The sequence below is a fragment of the Protopterus annectens genome, chromosome 4.part0, assembly GCF_019279795.1.
Source record: "Protopterus annectens isolate FY-2018-M chromosome 4.part0, PAN1.0, whole genome shotgun sequence".
Lineage (NCBI taxonomy): Eukaryota > Metazoa > Chordata > Ceratodontiformes > Protopteridae > Protopterus > Protopterus annectens.
The window spans coordinates 1206264982-1206284307 of NC_056733.1; the positions used below are offsets into that span (position 1 = coordinate 1206264982).

At 42.4% G+C, this 19326-nt stretch overlaps 1 protein-coding gene across 1 annotated transcript in view; it reads left to right on the top strand.

Moving 5' to 3' along the window:
* The window catches only part of SFXN1 (sideroflexin 1), an 800283-nt gene that overhangs the window by 487450 nt on the left and 293507 nt on the right, over window positions 1-19326 (top strand). Inside the window, exon 7 of the mRNA XM_044069135.1 lies at window positions 164-291. Within this exon, the coding sequence (XP_043925070.1) occupies window positions 164-291 (128 nt within the window). The remainder of the gene's footprint in view (window positions 1-163; window positions 292-19326) is intronic.

Below are 19326 nucleotides of genomic sequence, written 5' to 3' on the forward strand. Positions count from 1 at the left end.
TGAGGCTTTCGACTTGAACTGTTTCCATTCTTGTGTTCTAATGAGAGAGCATGCCTATCAAGGTGCCATTATGATGTTTCTTACTTCTTGAGAAATGAATGCATTGTAGATTGTAATAACATTTTCTCATCTCATATTTGTTTAACAACTTGTTCTTCTGTAGGGAGCTGAAATATGGAATTCCAATAACAGATGAAAATGGAAACAGATTAGGAGAGTCTACAAAAGCTGCTCAGCAAGCAATTACACAAGTAGTCGTTTCTAGGATTCTTATGGCAGCTCCTGGCATGGGTCAGTATCATGGACTTCTCTTTATAGCTTCCTGTGGTAGCATGTGTTAAACCCACTGCTGAGCACATCTGTTTCTTAAAAAATGTTTTAGTATCTGCAGTAAGTTATTTTACATTGGCTGTTGTAGCTGTGTTTAAAAAACATTGATTGTTTGCACTCATTTATGTATATAAAAATGTTTAAACAGTTGAAAATGTGTTATGCATATGAGGGGCTGGGTTTGGCATAATGGTTAGTCTTCACCTCAAAGATACATGATACTGGGTTTGATTTTGATCTCAAGTTTTTCGTTGTTGAGATTTTTTCACAGTTGTATTCACTTATGTTTGTATGTTTGTATGTGTGTATTTTTATTAGTCTGAACTTCAGACAATTTTTGTCCCATCTGTTGGTAGGAATGTGACACATCATGAACTGACTGCCAGCAGGTTTAAAACAGCCTAGCAAATGTGCTGTCACCTATTCTCAGTGTAAATTTAAACTTAGTGTTATCATTATGGAAACAGATTTGGCTGCAAGATGAAGCAGTATGCACTTTATGTTGTTTAGTGTTGTTGTGCCAGTTACATTAATAATAGCACTGAGGCTTCCCTACCCCATCTCCTGCTAAAATCCTTTCATAACTCGTTACTGCACTGAACTAGGTAACCAGTGAGAGTCAAGGGCATAGTTGTGTGGCAACAAGGACATGATGTGTAATATATAAGTGTAAAAAAAAATGAAAGAGGGACCATTACATTGTTACTGTTTTTTTTAAGAGAATATTTATATAAATATGCTATGAGTAATTGGAGGATGTAGCGAGTTCAGTCCTGCAAGGTAATATTTTATGGATTTCATAGCTTACAGTTTTAGAATGGCACTTGAAAAAAATGGTGCCAGTAGAAGATAAACACAGTTGTCAGTGTGTCTCACCCAGTCATGCCTTTGTGAAATTACAGAGGGTTAACCATTGGGTACATGTGTTGGCATGAAACTGACTTGGAAATGAAATTCCACGCATCAGGAAAAAAGTATCCTTAGATGTACTTCTGTATCACAGTTGCAGTATTTTTCACCTTAGGGATCTCCTGCCGAGGATAGGTAATGTCCGGCCAGTATACCAAAGCCTTTAGATCCTATATGTACTGTACATCACATGTATGCTCCCCATACAAGACATAGGGCATAAAAGTGATGTTTGAAAGTAGTTACCCAGAACTTCTTTGCCACCAGTCCGAACACCATCATCGCTTGTTGCTCTGAATGCCCTTTTTTGAGCTGAATACCTAGCCATCAGATAAGAGCCCTGTTGGGGTCTTTTTTACTTTTTTTTTTGGTAGTGTTTTATTTTAGTTACCTAGAGTTCATGTCATTCAAGAAGGGAAAATGTCAGTGTGGGAGGCAGATTCCCCAGAAGAATTGTCACTAACATTGTCTTTTTTGTCTGGGTACTTCCCACAACCATACATCCTGCAGTATTTGTAAAACATTTGTGCCTAAGACTCTTAGAAACTTCTGTCTCGAGAACCAGAGGCTTAAACTGTTAGCCCAGGGTAGCATGGTAGATCAGTCAACCCTGAGGTACCGTCAAGTAAGAAGGCCAAGAAATCTTGTCTGGATTCTTTGGCTGGCCAGCCGCTACCAGAGATTTCTCTAGAAGTGGGCAATAGCGCTATAGGCCATCCAGTGCTTCCACTGGATTCCTCTGCTGCAACCCCTTTGGAGGCTGACATGGACCTTCCTTTTGCATGTCCTCTGAGGCTTTGCCGGAGTCTGCTGTTGATGTTGAGGAGGAACTGCAGTTCTCTGAGGGCTCTAGAGGGATTCTGCAGATTCTGGTTAGGGAAGAGGTTCCGGGTACTCTTATTGAATCTCATCAAAGATCAAAACCTCTGGATTTGTTAGAGCTGATGTCCCAACTGAGAAAAAGCAGAAGACTAAGTATAGTTCTGTACAGTCTAAGGATCCTCAAAGGGAGTGGCAGGAGTTTGTTCAGGCCTGTTTAATGCCTTAATGACCAGAAGCCTTCCCAAGAGGTTTCTCTGCCTACTCCTCCTTGGAATACAACTCCTTCCAAATGGACTAGGGAACCAGATTCCTCAGATGAGGATTCAGAGTCTGATGATGGGTCTTTGTCTTACTCTTCCCAGATGCTTTTGCCTTTGGCTTATAATTCTGATGAAGAAGAGTCCATTAGTCCTGAGTCTCCTTTTGAGGAATTCTCTTTTGGAGATACTGTACCTAGATTGATGGAATACTTTAAGTGGGATTCTTCTCAAGTGTCCGATATCAAGAAAAGGCATTATGAGCTGCTTCAGGTGGACACTCCTTCCTAAACCTTATACAATACCTCCTGTGTTGACTGCATTGTTAGACATCTTTCTGGCTGCCTCTTATTCTCCTGATTCTGTTTCCTGCTCCAAAGAAACTTGACAGTTCTACAAGGTCCCTGAGGACTGTCACTTTAAGTGATCTGCTGACCCTGCTGTGGTGTCAATCTCCTCTGACAAGCCTTTAAACTTTTACCCTCTTCCAAGCTTCTGCATTCAGATAAGGACAGTAGGACAATTGGGAGAATTGGCAAGAAGATTCACTGTTTTTACTTTGTCCTTTCGTGCCATCAATTACCAGACCCACATGACCATATATGCTATGGTCATGATTGCTCAGGCTTGTCAGTTTATTTCTACCTCCCTGATTCCGAAGCAAAATCTTCTGCTGTATCTATTTTGTGTTCTACCTCTCAGGCAGCTCTTCACTCTTATCAAGTGTAGCTATGATGCTGCCGATGCCTCTTCCATAGCTGCTGCCTTTGGGTCTGTCATGAGGCATTATTCTTGGCTTCACCTTCAGTCTTTACCTGAAGACTTGAAGGCCAAGTTGCTGGATGCTCCTTTGGATAAAAAAAATCTCTTCTGCACTTTTGCTACTGATATGTTTAAGTCTCTTCAGGAAAAAGGTAATGCTTTGCAGTACCTTAAACATACTTTTGTGTCTTCTAAGTTCCAGAGGAACTTTCCTTCTAGGTCTGCTTTTGTTTACAGGCAGCATGATCAGTCCACTAAAGGCAGGAAAAGTGGTAGACCAGCTCCTCCTGCTAAGTCTTCTCAGGCTGCTGTGGTTCTGAAGCCTTCTTTCTCTGACAAGCCTGTTTCTCTTTGACATCTTGTCCCCTACCCCTTGTCCAGTTCCCTTGTCCCTACAGTTCTCTCTCTGCCTTCTAAATTGGCATCTCATCACCTCGGATTCTTGGGTTCTGTGTATCATTTTTTTTTTATTTCTCCGAGTCTTTTGGGTTTGTAATACCATGGCAGGAATGGACCCCATTTCTAAGTCAAAGTACGATTAAACTTCATGAAGTTAGTATTGTTTCAGTCTTTGATGTCAGCCAGAAGTGCTCTTCACAGCACCCGCAAAGTGCCCAATAGTGATTCCTCCTGCAATTTGTATAGGGTTACATGTATTGGTAACATATCTAAATACGATTGCAGATTCATTTTTATAAGACTCATTGCTCCTACTACTATTGGAACTTTCTGGGTATCTTTCTTCCACATTGCTGTCGTTTCTGCCTGCAAATCCTGATATTTTATGACTGTGCGTCTCTGTGTGCAAGACACCATAGTCTCTGGGTGTGGCGATTTCAATGATTGTTGCTACTTTTTTCTTCTTTTCATGGACCACTGTATCTGGTTTTCTAGCATGTATCTTGTGAACTGTTGGGAATGGGTGATCCCATGGGATGTAGACTTCATCATTTTCTATGATGCTTTGTAGCTCATGTTTCCAGTGTTTTTCAGCCTCTTCAATACCATAATGTTTGCACAATCCCCAGTGCAACAGTCTTGCCACATTATTGTGCCTTTCAGTGTACAGTCCTTCTGCAATTAGTGTGGCACAACCAGCAACGAGGTGTGCATCTGTTTCCAGTTCTGTTTTACAAAACGTACATTTGTCTGTTTCTCCCACATGTTCAATGGACTTTGTAAACCAACTTGTTATTAACCTTTCATGTCTTGGTTTGAATTCATTCACCTTAACCATTCCTGGATTCGAGCCTGATCAACATGAGGTTCTTCCTGAAGTTTTCTATACTTGCAACTATATTTATGCATTTTTCCACATTTCTTGCTCATCTGGTCCTTCACCTTTTATTCTTTCTTTGTTTTTTTGGCACATTCAGTTGCTGCCTGACTTTTATCTACTTTTGGTTTGATTTCCATTCCTGCTTGACACCGATCTGCTTCTGCTAGATTAACCAGAGCAGTCATCTTAGATTTATTCTCCTCATGTTTCAAAACTTTCACTATGTTTGGGTCTTGTGAGGTCAGCAGATGTGTGCAGTCCCACAATTGCAGATCTTTACATGTAATCAATTTCAAGGAGGCCCATCCCTCCTTCGGAACGGGGAATATATAATCTTGCACTGATTTTTATAAATCATTTGGTGAGCATTGAGCATCCTTTTTGTTTTCCTGTCTAATCTATCCAACATGTTTTGGGGCCAGTCAGTCAGTCCACAACTGTAAGTTAGGACAGGAAGAGCAAATTGGTTTATAGCTTGAATTTTGTTCCTAGATGTCAATGCTGTTTTCAGGATTAATTTAAGTCTTCTAAAGTGTTCTTACTAAGTTTTATTAGCATTTGTTCATGTTTTATTGTTGATCCTTTCATCAATTCCCAAATAGTTCTACAATCCCTCTTGCTCAAGTTCTTTTATATCACATTATTGTCCCAAATTGATGATCTGATGTTGTCGGTGTTCATCTATTCTTGACTGATGGGTTACGGTTACGGTCCTCGGAACCAATCCAGCCGTTATATAGCTTGTGCCACCCAAAACACAATTGAGCTAATAGTCTACCCACAGTGCTCCTCTCTACATTACCTGAAATCTCGTTTGCTACTCTTATAGAAAAGACGTGTCAGCCAACTCTGTCTCGCAGCTAAGTACATTTTACAGTTTTATTACAATTTTCTAACCTTTTTCTAACTTTTTGTCTTCGTTAATTTACTTAGTAATATCTGAAACTTGTCTACCGTTTTCTCTTCGTTAGAGTGTTCATTTGATTTAACCTGTACCCTTGGGTACTTCTTGCCACCATAGTTGGTAGTTCCCCTCTCTTCTCTTTCCCTTACCGTTGGGTAATCTCTCCTACCATTGTTGATAAGATTCTTCTCTATTTTGTAACTGAGTGATTGTGCGTTTCCCAACTTTCTTGATCATTTCCCTTTTCTGGCTATAATGGCAGATAAATCAGAATCAACCACTGGGTTTAAACACTGCCAAGACTGTGGCAGAAAAATGCCAAATTCAGATGGTCATGACAAATGTGTATATTGCTTGGGTTTTTCTCATCTTGATCTAGAGTGCTCTATATGACAGGACTTCAATAATAAGAGCCCTGGTGGAACATAGAAATAAGTTAATTCTTAAAGGGCTTCTTAAGGTCCCCTTTGAGGAAGCATTGCCCAAGGCCGACCAGTCTCCTCAGGCCTCTGGCATAAAATCTGCTCGTTCGGTGCTGATGTCTCCATCGGCACCAACATCTAAAAAGCATAAATCCCCTTCAGCTGGTTCCTCTTTGGAACCGAAATCTAAGGTTCCTAAAATTTTGTAATGCACTGAGTCCTCGCCACTGACCTCTACCTCGATGCCATCGACACCAACCACAACACCGAAAGAAATAACGACTCCTATGTCAGCACTGACCATTTTAGTTACCATGTCAGTACCAACATCTCTTGTGGCTCCACAGCTCCTTCCTTCTGCCCCAGTGCCAAAGACCTTAGCTTTCTTTGCGCCCATGACTAAATATTCTCCATTGATCGACCCCTTTCTGGGTCAGCTTCTTAGCTCCTTTATAGAGAGACCCGAATCTCAATCAGGGTTGTCCGTTCGCTCCATCAGGAGTCTGTCTGAAGTTGATATAGTGAGGTTGGTGGATCAGCTTGTGACAGCTAGGGGTCTTTCCCCCATCTTCTCAGTCCCCTCCCCCTTCTGGTGCAGCAGAGTTCTCTCCCAGTAGCCCCACATATACTCCTCCTGTGACCTCTTCACAGGCTTTAGAGCCGTCAACTCCATCCACACAGACTCCTATGGCCTCGGTGCCAATGACTTCCTTGTTTTTGATGCCAGGCAGGGCTTGGACTCTCTCAGTGCCTTCGGAACTGATGGATCCCAGGGATCGGGCCTCCACCTTCAGGTCTGGTGGGTTAGAGTTGACTCGTGTTTTTTATTCGTAGCCGATCTTATCGCTTCAAGTTGGCTGCAAGCCCTTCCTTGGCTCCGGCTGTGCAGGTGGGTCTTTTGGGGAAGGTTATGACCCTGGTTCCAAGTTTGCCTCAGTTCTGGACTCCCATCCCTCCTCAGGGGGGCTTGCCTTTCAAGCTATGGAGAGGGCTTTGGCCACCGCTTCTTCCCAGGTGGCTTCTGTGTTACTGGAGTCTCACCCCTAGACCCATGCTTACCTGAAGCTACCACCAACCTCCGTACCCAGACAGAGAGCTCCAAGGATGCAAAACATGCCAATTAAGGGTCACCCTTCTTCTGAGTCCTCTCCAGATATTCCCACTGAAAAGGCCCCTTGGAAGAAATTGTGTAAGAGGAAACACCTGGACTCTCCTGAAGAGTCAGTCACCGAGGCCATCGATTTCTATGAGGGGGAGGGCCTCCCCCTTGTCACCCCCGGAAGACATCTTCTTTGGAGACATTCTGGAGATCCTTAAATAGAGGGGTGACTGGAAGCGCAAAGACCTTACCTCCGAAGAGTCTGTGTACTTGCAGGCCTTTGGAGCTTCGTCATCTACTTTCAGGGTGACCTCTCCCACAGACAATCTCATTAAATTGATCGCTCAGCGGACTTGAAAGGCCCCTGATTTGATAGAACCGATTCCCTGGAGACCAGATAAAATACTTTCAGCCCTTGAGGATCATCAGTACTGAGCAAAAGGATTAGCAGTAGATGACATGGTCATAGCAGCTGCCACTAAAACGTAACTGTCTGAGGAAATTTCCATTGTTCATCCCCCCAACCGGGGGTCCAGGATGATGGACAGATTTGGAAAGCGGGTTTACATGTCATTGACCTCTACCATTAGGTCCTTGAACTTTCTGGTACATTTTACTAGGCTCCAGAGGGGTCTGGTCAAGAGGCTGTCGGATACCCTAGAAGGAGTAGTAGCTGAGGAGGTCCAAGAAAAAGTAGCCTCCCAGTTAGCTACCCTGAAGTCTATCTCAAATTCGTCCATGAAGCTAATTGACTATGCAGCGGAAGGGGTGACCAGGTCAGCTGGTTTAGCCGTTGCTATCAGGCGACACGCTTTGATGCGCCTATGTTAGTTTGCAGAGCCATTCAAGTCTTCCTTCGTCAGTGCTCCCTTTGACGGATCTTCCTTGTTCCGCCCCAAAGTTAAGAAAACTCTATCCAGGTCTGAGAAAGATGGAAAGACCCTACCTGAAGGTGGCATACATTTTTTTGCTCCGCAACGAACCTATTCCAGGAATCGGAGAAGTGGGAAGATGTGGTTCAGGAAGTCCCAGAGGCCTTTCCATGACACACGTGGCATGGACTCCCCTCAGGATAGAGGGAGAGTTCCAGTGGAAGACACTATCCTAGAGGTAGAGGTGGCCCGCAGAACCAAGGTTCCAGGTAGTCCTTCTTTGGTCAACCCTATCAGTGCTCCTGAAAGGGGGCCCACTTGCTTCCTCTATAGATAGTCGGGGGAAGATTTTCTTTGCACCCAACAGCCTGGTTACAGTAACCACAGATGCCTGGGTGTTAAGAATTATTTCCAGAGGTTACTTTATCCCCTTCATTCTATATTCAAGAACTTGAACAAGACTCCCCGATGTTCCACCCAGGAATTCCCACCAGACCAGATAGGATCCGGATTTTAATTAAGGTTTTTTTTAGTCCCAAAAAAGACAGGTGACTGGAGACCGATTCTGGATCTCAGTATTCCAAACAAATTTGTTCGAAAGTCCAAATTCCGGATGGCCACAGTTCAGTCAGTACTTCCCTTTCTAGAGGAAAATGATTGGATGTGCTCTATAAACCTTCAAGATGCATATTACCACATAAAAATGGACAAACGCTCAAGAAGGTTCCACTGCTTCTGGCTAGGAGCCAGTCACTATCAGTTCAGGGTACTGCCTTTGGTCTCACCACAGCCCCCCAGGGTGTTCATCAAATGTATGGCAGCAGTAACAGCTCACTTGCGACTGCACAGATTCTGGGTGTTTCCTTATCTAGATGACTGGCTCATCACCAGACATCTACTGCTTCAGGCGACAGCATTCACCCTGCAATTGTTCTTACAGCTAGGCATCATGGTCAGTTTCCAAAGTCTTAACTGGCCCCCTCTCAGGATATGGAATTTATCAGAGCTCGTCTCAGCACTCTCTTGTATGGCCACTCTACCTCTCCACAGGCTACGGAAAATAAAATCTCAAGTTTGTTCTCTCCTGTGCTCAAAGTACCATCCCTGCTAGTGCTTCAAGCATTAGGGTCTATGGCAGTGGCAGTCACTTTGGTCCCACTAGTAATATTTCACATGAGATTACTGCAATAGCTTCTTGTGAATCAGTGGTCCATTCTAACCCACCCAATGAACCACCCCATGCTTATCACAAGTCGCTGCAAAAAGGACCTATCCTGGTGGCTGGAATCAGCCACCCCTTTGTCCCTTCTCCACCCAAGGCCATAGTGACCATGGATGCCTCCCAGATGGAGTGAAGGGGGCATTATCTAGGAAAGACCGTGCAAGGCACTTGGTCCCCGATAAGAGACCAATCTGGATATCAGTGTTTTGGAGCTGAGGGCGGTGTTACTAGTGTTGCAAGCATTTCAGTCTGCCCTCCCAGAAGTTATGACTGCAGTTCAGTCAGACAACATGTTCATAGTCTGGTACATCAACAAGCATGGGAGAACCAAATCCTATCCCCTGTGTTGAGAAGCCCTCCAAGTGTTATATTGGGCAGTTGCCTCCATCCACTTTCTGGTAGCAACACACATGCCAGGGAGTTCAAACGTGATAACGGACAAACTAAGCAGATGCATTCTGATGCCTCACGAGTGGTATCTCAATCCCAGGGTAGCAAAGAATATCTTTCATCGTTGGAGCCAGCCTTTCTGCAACCTTTTTGCTTCACCCCAAAACAACAAGTGCAGAAACTATTTTGCCCTAATCCCTTCTCAGGGAGAGTCCCTAAGAGACACTGTTCTCCTCAATAGGCCCCTGGTCTCCTATATGCCTTTCCCCCTTTCCCTCTCGTCCCCTTTTCCTCAAGAAAGCAGCCAGGTTGAGAAGCAAAGTATTCCTCATTGCACCCTTCTGGCTTTGACAAATTTGTTTTCCCTTCCTATGACCTCATCTTTATCATCGCCCATGAATTTTGGACCCAGTTCCGGGCCTCCTGTTTCACCCTCAGGGACTGGTGCATCCCAAGCTTCAAAGTCTCAAGCTAACTGCTTGGCTTCTCCATTTACGTTAGTCAATAGGCATAATAGTATTCCATGAAAAAATGAAACATTTTGCTAGCTTCCCATAAACCATCCACCAGGAATCTCTGCTTCATTAAATGGAAGAGATTTTCAATCTGGGCTTGCAACAATGGCCTTGATCCCTTTTCAGCCCCATTAGAAAAAGTTTTAGAATTTTTTGCCATTCTTTTTGGTAGGAGTGCTTCCACTTCTACTGTTAAGTCATTCTGGCAGCCATCTCCAACTTTCATAATTGCTTTGGAGATCTACCCTTAATTTCTCACAGACTTTGTAAGGTCTTCCTCAAGGAAGCTGTCCATTTAAAGCCCTCATTTAAAGACCGTCTACCACCATGAGACCTGACTATTGTTTTGCAGTCACTAGTAGTTTCCTCCTTTGAACCAGCAGATACTTGTTACTTGAAGTTCCTCTGTTGGCAAACACTTTTACTTAATAGTTATCGCCTCTGCAAGATGAGTTTCCGAATTGCAAGCCTTATGTTCAAAATCCCCTTACTTTATTTTCCATAAGGATAGAGTTACACTCAGGACAAATACATCCTGTCTTCCAAAGGTAGTCTTAGAGTCCAACATTAATCAGACTATAGACTTGCCTGCCTTCTTTCGAAATTTTTCTGATAAAGGCAAATATTGCTTACACCTGTTAGATGTTCACAGACAGTTATGTTTTTGTCTCAACAGAGCTAAAGAATTTAGGAGATCAGAACAATTATTTATCCCCTTCTCTGGTGCAACCTTAGGGAAATCTGTCTCGAAGATTACCTTGTCAAAATGGTTAAGAGAAGATTGTATTTCTTTCATTTATAACAAAAAGGAACCTAAAACCTCCAATGCTGGTGAAGGCACATTCCACTAGATCTGTGGTGTGTTCCATTCTAAAGTTTCCATGAGTGAAATTTGTGCACCAGCAACATGGGCTACTCAGCATACCTTTATTACTCATTGCAAATTGGATCTGGTCTCCAGGGGAAGAGCCACCTTTGGTTCTGTGGTTCTCAGGAATATCCTTCCATAGGGCCATCCAGGATCTAAAGTAGCTGGGGACTCTGTCCAATCAGTCATGAATTGATGAAGGTTGACAACATCGGATAAGAAGTTATGTTTTACCATAATGTTCCATCTGTGTTGTCAGTCTTCATCTATTCCTGGCGTCCCACCCTCCTTCCCCTCCTGTGGATTCCTGGTGGAGTGATCTGTTGTCCTGGGTCTTCTGTTAGGACTCTCGTTGGACATGGCATTTGGAATTAGTTTCCTTCCGTTCTTCTATAATTCTGCAAATTCAATCTGAGGTAATGTAGAGAGGGGTGTTGTGGGTAGACTATTAGGTAGAGAGTTTTTTTGGTTGGCACGAGCTAGATAACGGCCAGATTGGTTCCGAGGATCGGAACCGTAACCCATCAGCCAAGAATAGATGAAGATCGACAACACAGATGGAACGTTATGCTACGCCATAACTTATTATTTTCTTGGTGCTGCAGTTTTCCTGCTTTAAAGCTTGCTTTTGCACATTTATCAAGACCAAATGACATTCTTATATCATCTTAGGTTCATACGTAGGTACTAGGCTATCGGCCCAAGGGCCTAAGTAAGCCAAGCCAGCAAGGTTCCATGGCTTACGCCACCCAAGAAAGTTATTTTCCTGTGCCACTGTCGAGCAGAGACACAGAAGTGATCCCTGGGGTGTATTTCCTATTTCCCATCCACTCATCAAGATTTTTCTTGAAGAGTGCTAATGAAGAACTTTGCTTGACATAGATGGGTAGCTTATTCCAGAGTATAGGAAGTCTCTGGAACAGGACTGTATCCCTCCAGCGTGTCCTGTTTATTGTGGTGACATGGTTTAGGTCCCTAGAGCATGTAGCTCGGAGGGATTGGGATTTCTTTAGGTATAGCATGGCCAACAGCTCTGGGTTTGCAATAGCTTTATATGTTAGGCAGAGATCACCTCGGAGTAGGCGATATGCTATGGAGTAAAGCTGGAGTTTTTTGAGGCGGTTTTGTGAGGTACTTCTGTGGCCTTTCCAGCTGCTGCAGATGTCTTGTGAGGTACATTCCAAAAGGGGCGTTGTACTCTATAATGGGTCTAATGAGTGTCAAGTAGAGGGGAACAATGACCTCTTTTTTCCTGGATGAGAACTCTTTTATGATGAGGTGTGCCACGTAGAAGGACTTCCTGACTACTGTGGCGATGTGACTATCAAAGGAGAGACTACTGTCCACCTGGGTCCCAAGGTCTCTTATCATGCATTCAGTGTTAAGTAGATTGCTGCCTATGTGGTAGTTCATGGGTACAGAGTTTTTACCAAAGGGGATGACACTGCACTTTTTGGCATTGAGCTTGAGGCCATGGCTCTGACACCAGGTACCTGTCTCAGTGAGGCCCTTGTGTAAAATGTCCACATCATTTGGGGACTTGACTATGGCTCCTAGTTTGCAGTCATCTGCGAACTTCGTTAGCCAGAGGCCTTCTGTGTTAGCCTGTACTTCAGAGAAGTAGATACCAAACAGGAAAAGGTCCCAAGACGGAACCCTGTGGTACTCCACTTGTCACTGCTTTGAGGTCAGATTTGGAGTCTGCAACTTTTACAGTGTGGGTTCTGTCAGTGAGCCATTTGGTAACCCATCTTGTGACGTAGGGATTTATACCTAGTTTAGCTATAATTCCAGAATGGGGGATGGTGTCGAAAGCCTTGGCGAGGTCAAGATCGGCTGTGTGAACCACCTTACCCTCATCCACAGCTTTGGTGACTGCCTCAAAGAATTCGATCAGGTTCAGGAGGCATGATCTGCCTTTCACAAACCCAAACTGGGTGGGATCCAGAGTTTGGAGGTTACCAATGTGTTTTCCATGATGATACATTCAATGGCCTTGCAGACCAGGCTCGTCAGGCTAATAGGTCGATAGTTCCTTGGACCAGTGGTTGCTCCCCCTTTGTGGAATGGGATAACTGTTGCTGTGAGCCATTCAGTGGGCACAAAGCCTGATGCAAGGCTATTATTGAACATGGTGCTTAAGTGGGGAGCCAGTTCATTCTGAAAAAGTTTTGACAACTTGCAGTTTTACTTTCAGTTCCTCATCTGATGAGCTATGCAGTTTTAAATCATCGACAAAGAGAAGATGAGAAGTCTTTACACTTTGTTGTTTTCTAGGAGCCAAATTATAGCCATGACCTAAGACGTTAAGTAGACAGCTTAATTGGTTAAGGGCAAGGCAGAATAGCAATGGTGACAAAGAGTCACCCTGGAATATCTACCTTTGAATTTTTATCCCTGGGATAATAATTTCTCCTTTATCATGGCTTAATTGCAAAGTGGTCTGCCACTGTTTCATGGTCACTGTACTGTAGTCGATCAGTGTAGGGTGTATCTTTAAGCACTCTTTTATCCATGAATGTGGGATATTATCAAATGCTTTTTTGTAGTCAGTCCATGCCATACTTAGATTCTTCCCCTTTTTACAGTTCTCCACTATGACTTTAACAACAAATGATCTTTTATTCCATATGAGCTTCTTTTATTGCTCTTTTGTTCTATTGCCATAATTGAGTTTTCTTCTAAATGGCTATAAACTCTGTCGGCATCGTTTCCAGTGTATAGTTTATACATCGTCGGAAGGCAAGTTATTAGCCTGTAATTTTTAGGGTAGCTTATAGGTTCATAGGCTGATACTAGGCTATCTGCCCTAGGGCATTTACAAGCCTAGCCAGAGTGTGTTTGGCTTTCGTCACCCTTCTTAGATTAGTTGACTGTGCCTCTGTATAGTAGGTCACAGAAGATAGCCCATTTAAGGTTAGTTTACAGTGCCTCTGTCGAGTCTTAAGTAAGAGCATTGTTTTTCCTATTGTTAGCCAGGTTGGTGTCTGTTCGGGGTGCACATATAAATAGCTCTTACTAGTGGCTAAATCTTCATGCAAAGATGTTAATACTTTCAACCAGAAGTTAGGTACTGCGTCTGGGCATGCGATTTTCCAATTAGAGGCTATTCTTAACTTTGCTTCAGTCTCTCTGGCTGTTACTTCATCCCATTGCATATCCTGTACCTTTAAACTTCTTATTCTTTCTTTTACTTCTTCTATCCATTTACCGTCTTTATGTTCCACAAGATCTTCATAAATACTTCTCCAAACTATATATATTTCTTCTTTTTTTGGTGGTCTTTCAATTCCTTTTACCTTGTTTCACATTTCTCTATAAAACTTTTTCTGGGTCCTCAATAAATTGCTTATTTTGTACTTTCCTTTATATTTATGTGTGTATCTTCTAGGTTTTTCCGCCTGTGCTGAGATTTTTAGTTTATTTGCAATAGTGCATGATAGATCCTGATCTGTTCTAATACTGTGCATTGCTTTTGTCATGTCTATCTTTGTAAGTATTTTTGTTGATCTGTTCCTTCTTCTGTACTCTTCTAACTGTGACACTTCTTGTTTTGCTTTATAGTTTTCTCTGTTTCCATGATGGTATTCAATTTCTCCCCTTCCTTTTCCTCACTACCCTGTGTTCCTGTGATAGAACTTTATCTGTTGTTAATTTAGCTGCACAGTAATATATCCTGTTTACTTCTGTTATATCACGTGGCTCTCTCTAGACAGTCCTAAGTGCTGTGTTCATTTGTTTTATCCAACTTCTGACTTTTTGGGTTTTATTGACCTTCTGCAGTCTATTTCTTTCCTTGATTTTAGTATGTCTATCCATCTCTATCAAATCAAGCAACTCTTGTCTTATCTCATTTTCTACTGAACTGATGGCAAATTTTTTGTTTTCCATTTCCTGCGGGCATTCTGTAGAAAGTTCTATAGCATTTTCCTGTGGCACATTCTCTTCAATTTCATTCTGTGCCATCCATTGCATTCTCATATGGGAATTCACTGGCCTATCACTCCTCAAAATTGACTCGGTCAGAGTTTCCACAGTTTCCTGTTCCTTCCCTTGCTGTCCAGCTTCAAGTGAACATTTATACTGGTTTTCTGTGGAAGGCTCCAAAATATCTTTCATATGGCTCCTGACCAATTGCTTCCCATTCCACTGGTTTCCCCTTAATTTGGATATCCATTGCTCTATCCTGTTGTGCTTTCTGAATTAGATTTTCTACAATGAATCCTTCACTTTGCAGGTACTCAATAACCACTGTTTCTGTTTCTTTAACTTCTCCGTTACTAATCTCCTTTTCTACTTTTCCTGTTTGTCTTATTTTTGTATTGTAAAGTTTTTCATGTCCGTATTCCTTTGCCTGTATTTCTCTTCAAATATCTTTGGTGCTGCTCTTTTTGTATTGATTAGTTTTGCCTTCTCCTTTGCATAGATATTACATCATATTAAATCTATTTTTCTTTCCCATGTCCATATTTCTTCTTCAGATGTATCCTCATCTCCCTGTTTCTCCTTACTTTGGGGACTCATTCCATCATGCTGTGATGTAATCTGTGTTAGACCTTCTACACCAAATCCTTCACTTCGCAGGCAGTTCATAACTTTAACTTCTGTTTTTTTTAACTTCTGCTTTACTAATCTTTTCTACATTCCCTCTTTATAATTTTTTTTATTGTGAAATTTTCCATATCTGGATGTCTTTGTATTTCTCTTCCATTATTTTTGTAGCTGCCTTCTTTATATTGATTAGTTTGGCTTTCGCCTTTGCATAAATATCTATCATCTGTCAGGGTTACTTCATGGTGTGGAAGTCTGTCCCTCCTTTTTCAGGGATTCCTCAACATCCTCTGGAACAACTTCCTGAATTCTCGGAGGTCCTTCAGTCCCTGGTAGAACAAGGAACTATTCAGCCTGTCCCTCCTTCACAAGTAGGAAAGTGATTTTACTCCACAATGTTCCTGGTCCCTTGAAAGGAGGACACTTGGAGTACTAGTCTGGATCTCTCCTTGTGCAACACCTTTCTCAAATTTCCATCTTTTCAGATGCTTCCTCTACAAACCCTCTTTCTTCTTGTACTACACTAGGCTTTTCTAGTGTCCTTGGGTCTAAAAGATGTATACCTTCATATTCCTATTCACCCTCTTTTCAGGAGTTTTTTTTTTTGTTTCTCTGGTTCCTGTTCTCATTTTCAGTTCTTTGTTTCCCCTTTGGCCTCTCTACTGCCCCAAGGGTATTCAAAAAATGCCCAGCTCCTGTGATAGCCTTTTTTCCAACACCTTCTCCAGGTTGCCCATTATAGGATCTGGAGTTCACCACATCTCTCCTGCAAAGTCTACGGTTCACTTTCACCTATCAAAAATCTGTCCTTACTCCCCCTCAGATCATGTGTATCTGGGTTGTGGGATTCAGCGACATTGCTTCCTTCCATCTCCAAAAGTTATTTTTTGACAGCTTTCTTTTATTTTCTTCTTCCTCAGCCTTCCATTCCAGCCAGAGAATTTATTCGAGCCCTGGGATTCATGACCTCTTCTATTCCAATGCTTCCTTTTGCCAGACTGAACATGCAGAACCTTTAGTGATACCCTGTGGATTTCAGAGTGCCTCTTTCCTTGTCTAAAGCGGGAATTCAAGTGGTGGATTCAGCGACTTTCCTTCAACCCAGGCCCACCCTTTTAGCCTCCGGTTCCTTTTCAAGAGCTGTTCACTGATGCTTCAGACATGGGTTGGGGAGCTTCCTGTGGTCACATGAAACTTCAGGGTCTGTCCCCACCCCCATCAGAAGTCAGACCATATCAACATCAAAGAGATGAAAACTCTGATTTGGGGCCTTCAGACTTTTAACCCCATGCTCTGTCCAGGGCCTCTGAAGGTTTACACAGACAACACCATAGTGATGTGATGTGTCAGCAAGCCAGGGGGGCACAAAGTCTTAAGGAGACTGGCTCTTCAGGCCTGGGAGTTGGCTGTCCATTATCAGTTAACTCTTTAGGCAGTGTATATTCCTTCAGAGCACAATCAAGTGGTAAACTCTTTGAACAGGTCCAAAACACAGGCTCATGAACAGATGTTTCACAGAGACGTGTTTCTGGACATAGTCTATTGGTGGGGTTTAATGAACAGGCAACTTCCTCTATTCTGTTCCAGATTCCCAAGTCCTCTGGTTTGGAATGTGGATGCCCTGTCTTTTTCTTGGAAGGGGATGTTTTTGTACACCTTCCCTCCTCTTCCTCTGTTAACATGTGTATTGCACAAGATCAGACAGGACTCTCCCAAAATCTTGCTAGTGACTCCCTTTTGGCCAAGACTGCACTGGTTACCCCTCTTAATGCATCAGGCCAGGGGCAATCATCACAAGTTACCTCACGGGCTGGACCTCCTCACATAGGACAAAGGGTCACTCGTCCATCCTCACTTGTCTACTCTTCAACTGACACTGGGTGATAGGTGCCTAAAAGGGATCAAAACCCTCTTTTATGAGGATGTGCTTAGGGTTTTACAGGAGACAAGAAAACCTGAAACCAGAAAGTCTTATTTGTCTACATGGAAGATATTTTCTGTCTGGTGTCATGGTTTGTGAATAACATAATGTGGTGGTTTACACCAACAAATTGTGTAAATTTATCGTGCATGTAAAAATGATATCAGTTTTGCATGCATACATTCTGTGTGTAAGGCGTATCCCTTTAAGTGAATAGGAATATGCCTGACAGTCTAAGATAACAGCAAAGGTGTATAACCGAAGGGATTGTGTACACCAATTCAGAAATCAGAGTGAAAAGCCAGATTATGCTGGGGGGGGTAAAAAAAGCAAAATCTCCATTGGAGACAGGGATTGAAGGCTTAGACCAGTGGTTCCAGAGAAGAGACATATTTCCAGACACAGTTTGCCAGGGAATGAGACCTGGAAGCTAACTGCCTAGAGAAGACCACAGCCAGATATTTATCTTAAGTTGTATTCAGCATCTGAACTTTCTAAAGGTGCTATGATTTATTTTATGTCAAAGACCATATATGTTAATTTTATTTTGGCAAAACTCTAGTCTTTAAGTTCCATTGTGCTAAACCTTTGTGCAAAATACTTTAATTTTAATTAATCTTTCACATCAGTGAATGCAACATGCAAAACTTCAGATATTTTTCCTCAGTTTACAGCTTAACTTGCTGCTGAAAAGCATGCAGAAATGCCCCTGGTTTGTCTGTTGGTGATGAGAAACTGTTATGGTGTTAAGTGCTACACTGGAGTACCACACAGTATTGTTGAAATGTAACACCCATGTTTCCATTGCCTGTTTCAGAAGTGTGTGGTGTATCTTCTCCTAATTATTGTGCTGTGTTCTGGAGAGAGCAAACCTTTTTTAGGATTTTGGAGCTTACGTAGTTGCTTGTTTGTGTGGATTGCTGGCCAAGTGGGATGGAGCTAAGCCCACTGGGCTTTCACCTTCCTTTCTCAGCTAATGGCATAATTCCCATCCCTGCATTTATAGAGGTGAAAGGAACAGACTACGTGGAGTAAGAGAAAGTTAAAAAAAATGCATACTTGCTGTAGCTGTAATCGCATTGGAGACCTACACCCTTAAATGTAATGAGTGGACTTTTTCCAAAAAATAGAATGATAAGGTCCCAGCTGTCTGAGTTAAAAAAAAAAAATGTAGGTTCATAGGTAGTTACTCTCCAGTCCTGTCTCAATTTCTTAATTGTCCTAGACCACTATCTAGTTAAATGACTTGTTCAGAGTCACAAAGTAGACAAATAGAGGCGGAGGGACTCAAACCATAGACTACAATCAGCAGCTCATTAACAATTCATAGCCTTAATCATAGCCTTAATCCTGCTCACTAACTGCCATACTATGGTGTCTTTGTAATTCGGCCTACATGGTCACAGTAATAAAGAACCATGAGAGCAATGCTGGTGATTAACACATTCACATAGTCCTTGTCAACTGATTAGAAAGTAGATGAGACAGTGTAACCCAAAAGTTTCTTAAAGTTTGCTTACATAAACCCGTGGTGGTGGTGCTGCGGTAACATTGTCGCCTCACAGTAAGACGCTGTCCGGTTCGATTCTCAGCTAGAGCGTCTTCTGCGTGGAGACATGCTTGAATGGGCGTACCTTCGGTGAAGGGTGTGCATCAGGGCTGGTAACTCGGCACGTAAAAATCAACTATCAATCATTAGCGGACCGGAGTTCCGCTGTGGCGACCCCTAACTGGGAAAAGCCGAAAGACACAACAAGTTGATAAAATCTTAAGCCATGAAATTCTGTGTAAGAGTGAGTCAGAGTAACAGAAAATAAGCCTAGGAGTTGGTTCAGTTGTATATATACTTTGTGTTAAATGGAGGAAAAGGGCCCACATTGCTAAATTGTATAATAGCAATGTTATTTCTGATGCAACTACAAAACCTACTGAAAGAGTTGTACATGATGCACAACATAAGACATGTAAGAAAACTTCTGTTAGAATGGTTGATAGTGCATTTTTATTTTGCACCTGCTAAATTAATTTTGTGTACCGTATTAGTATATGGAAAAGAATTGCAAGAATTGTTAGATTATGTGCTAGTATGATCATCCTTATAAAGAAGCAGTATGTTTGCAAACAAAAGACTATGACATAAAGGGTTGCAGAATTTTTATTCCCTTGACCTAGTAAAGGTCCAAAGACATTACACCCTGATATA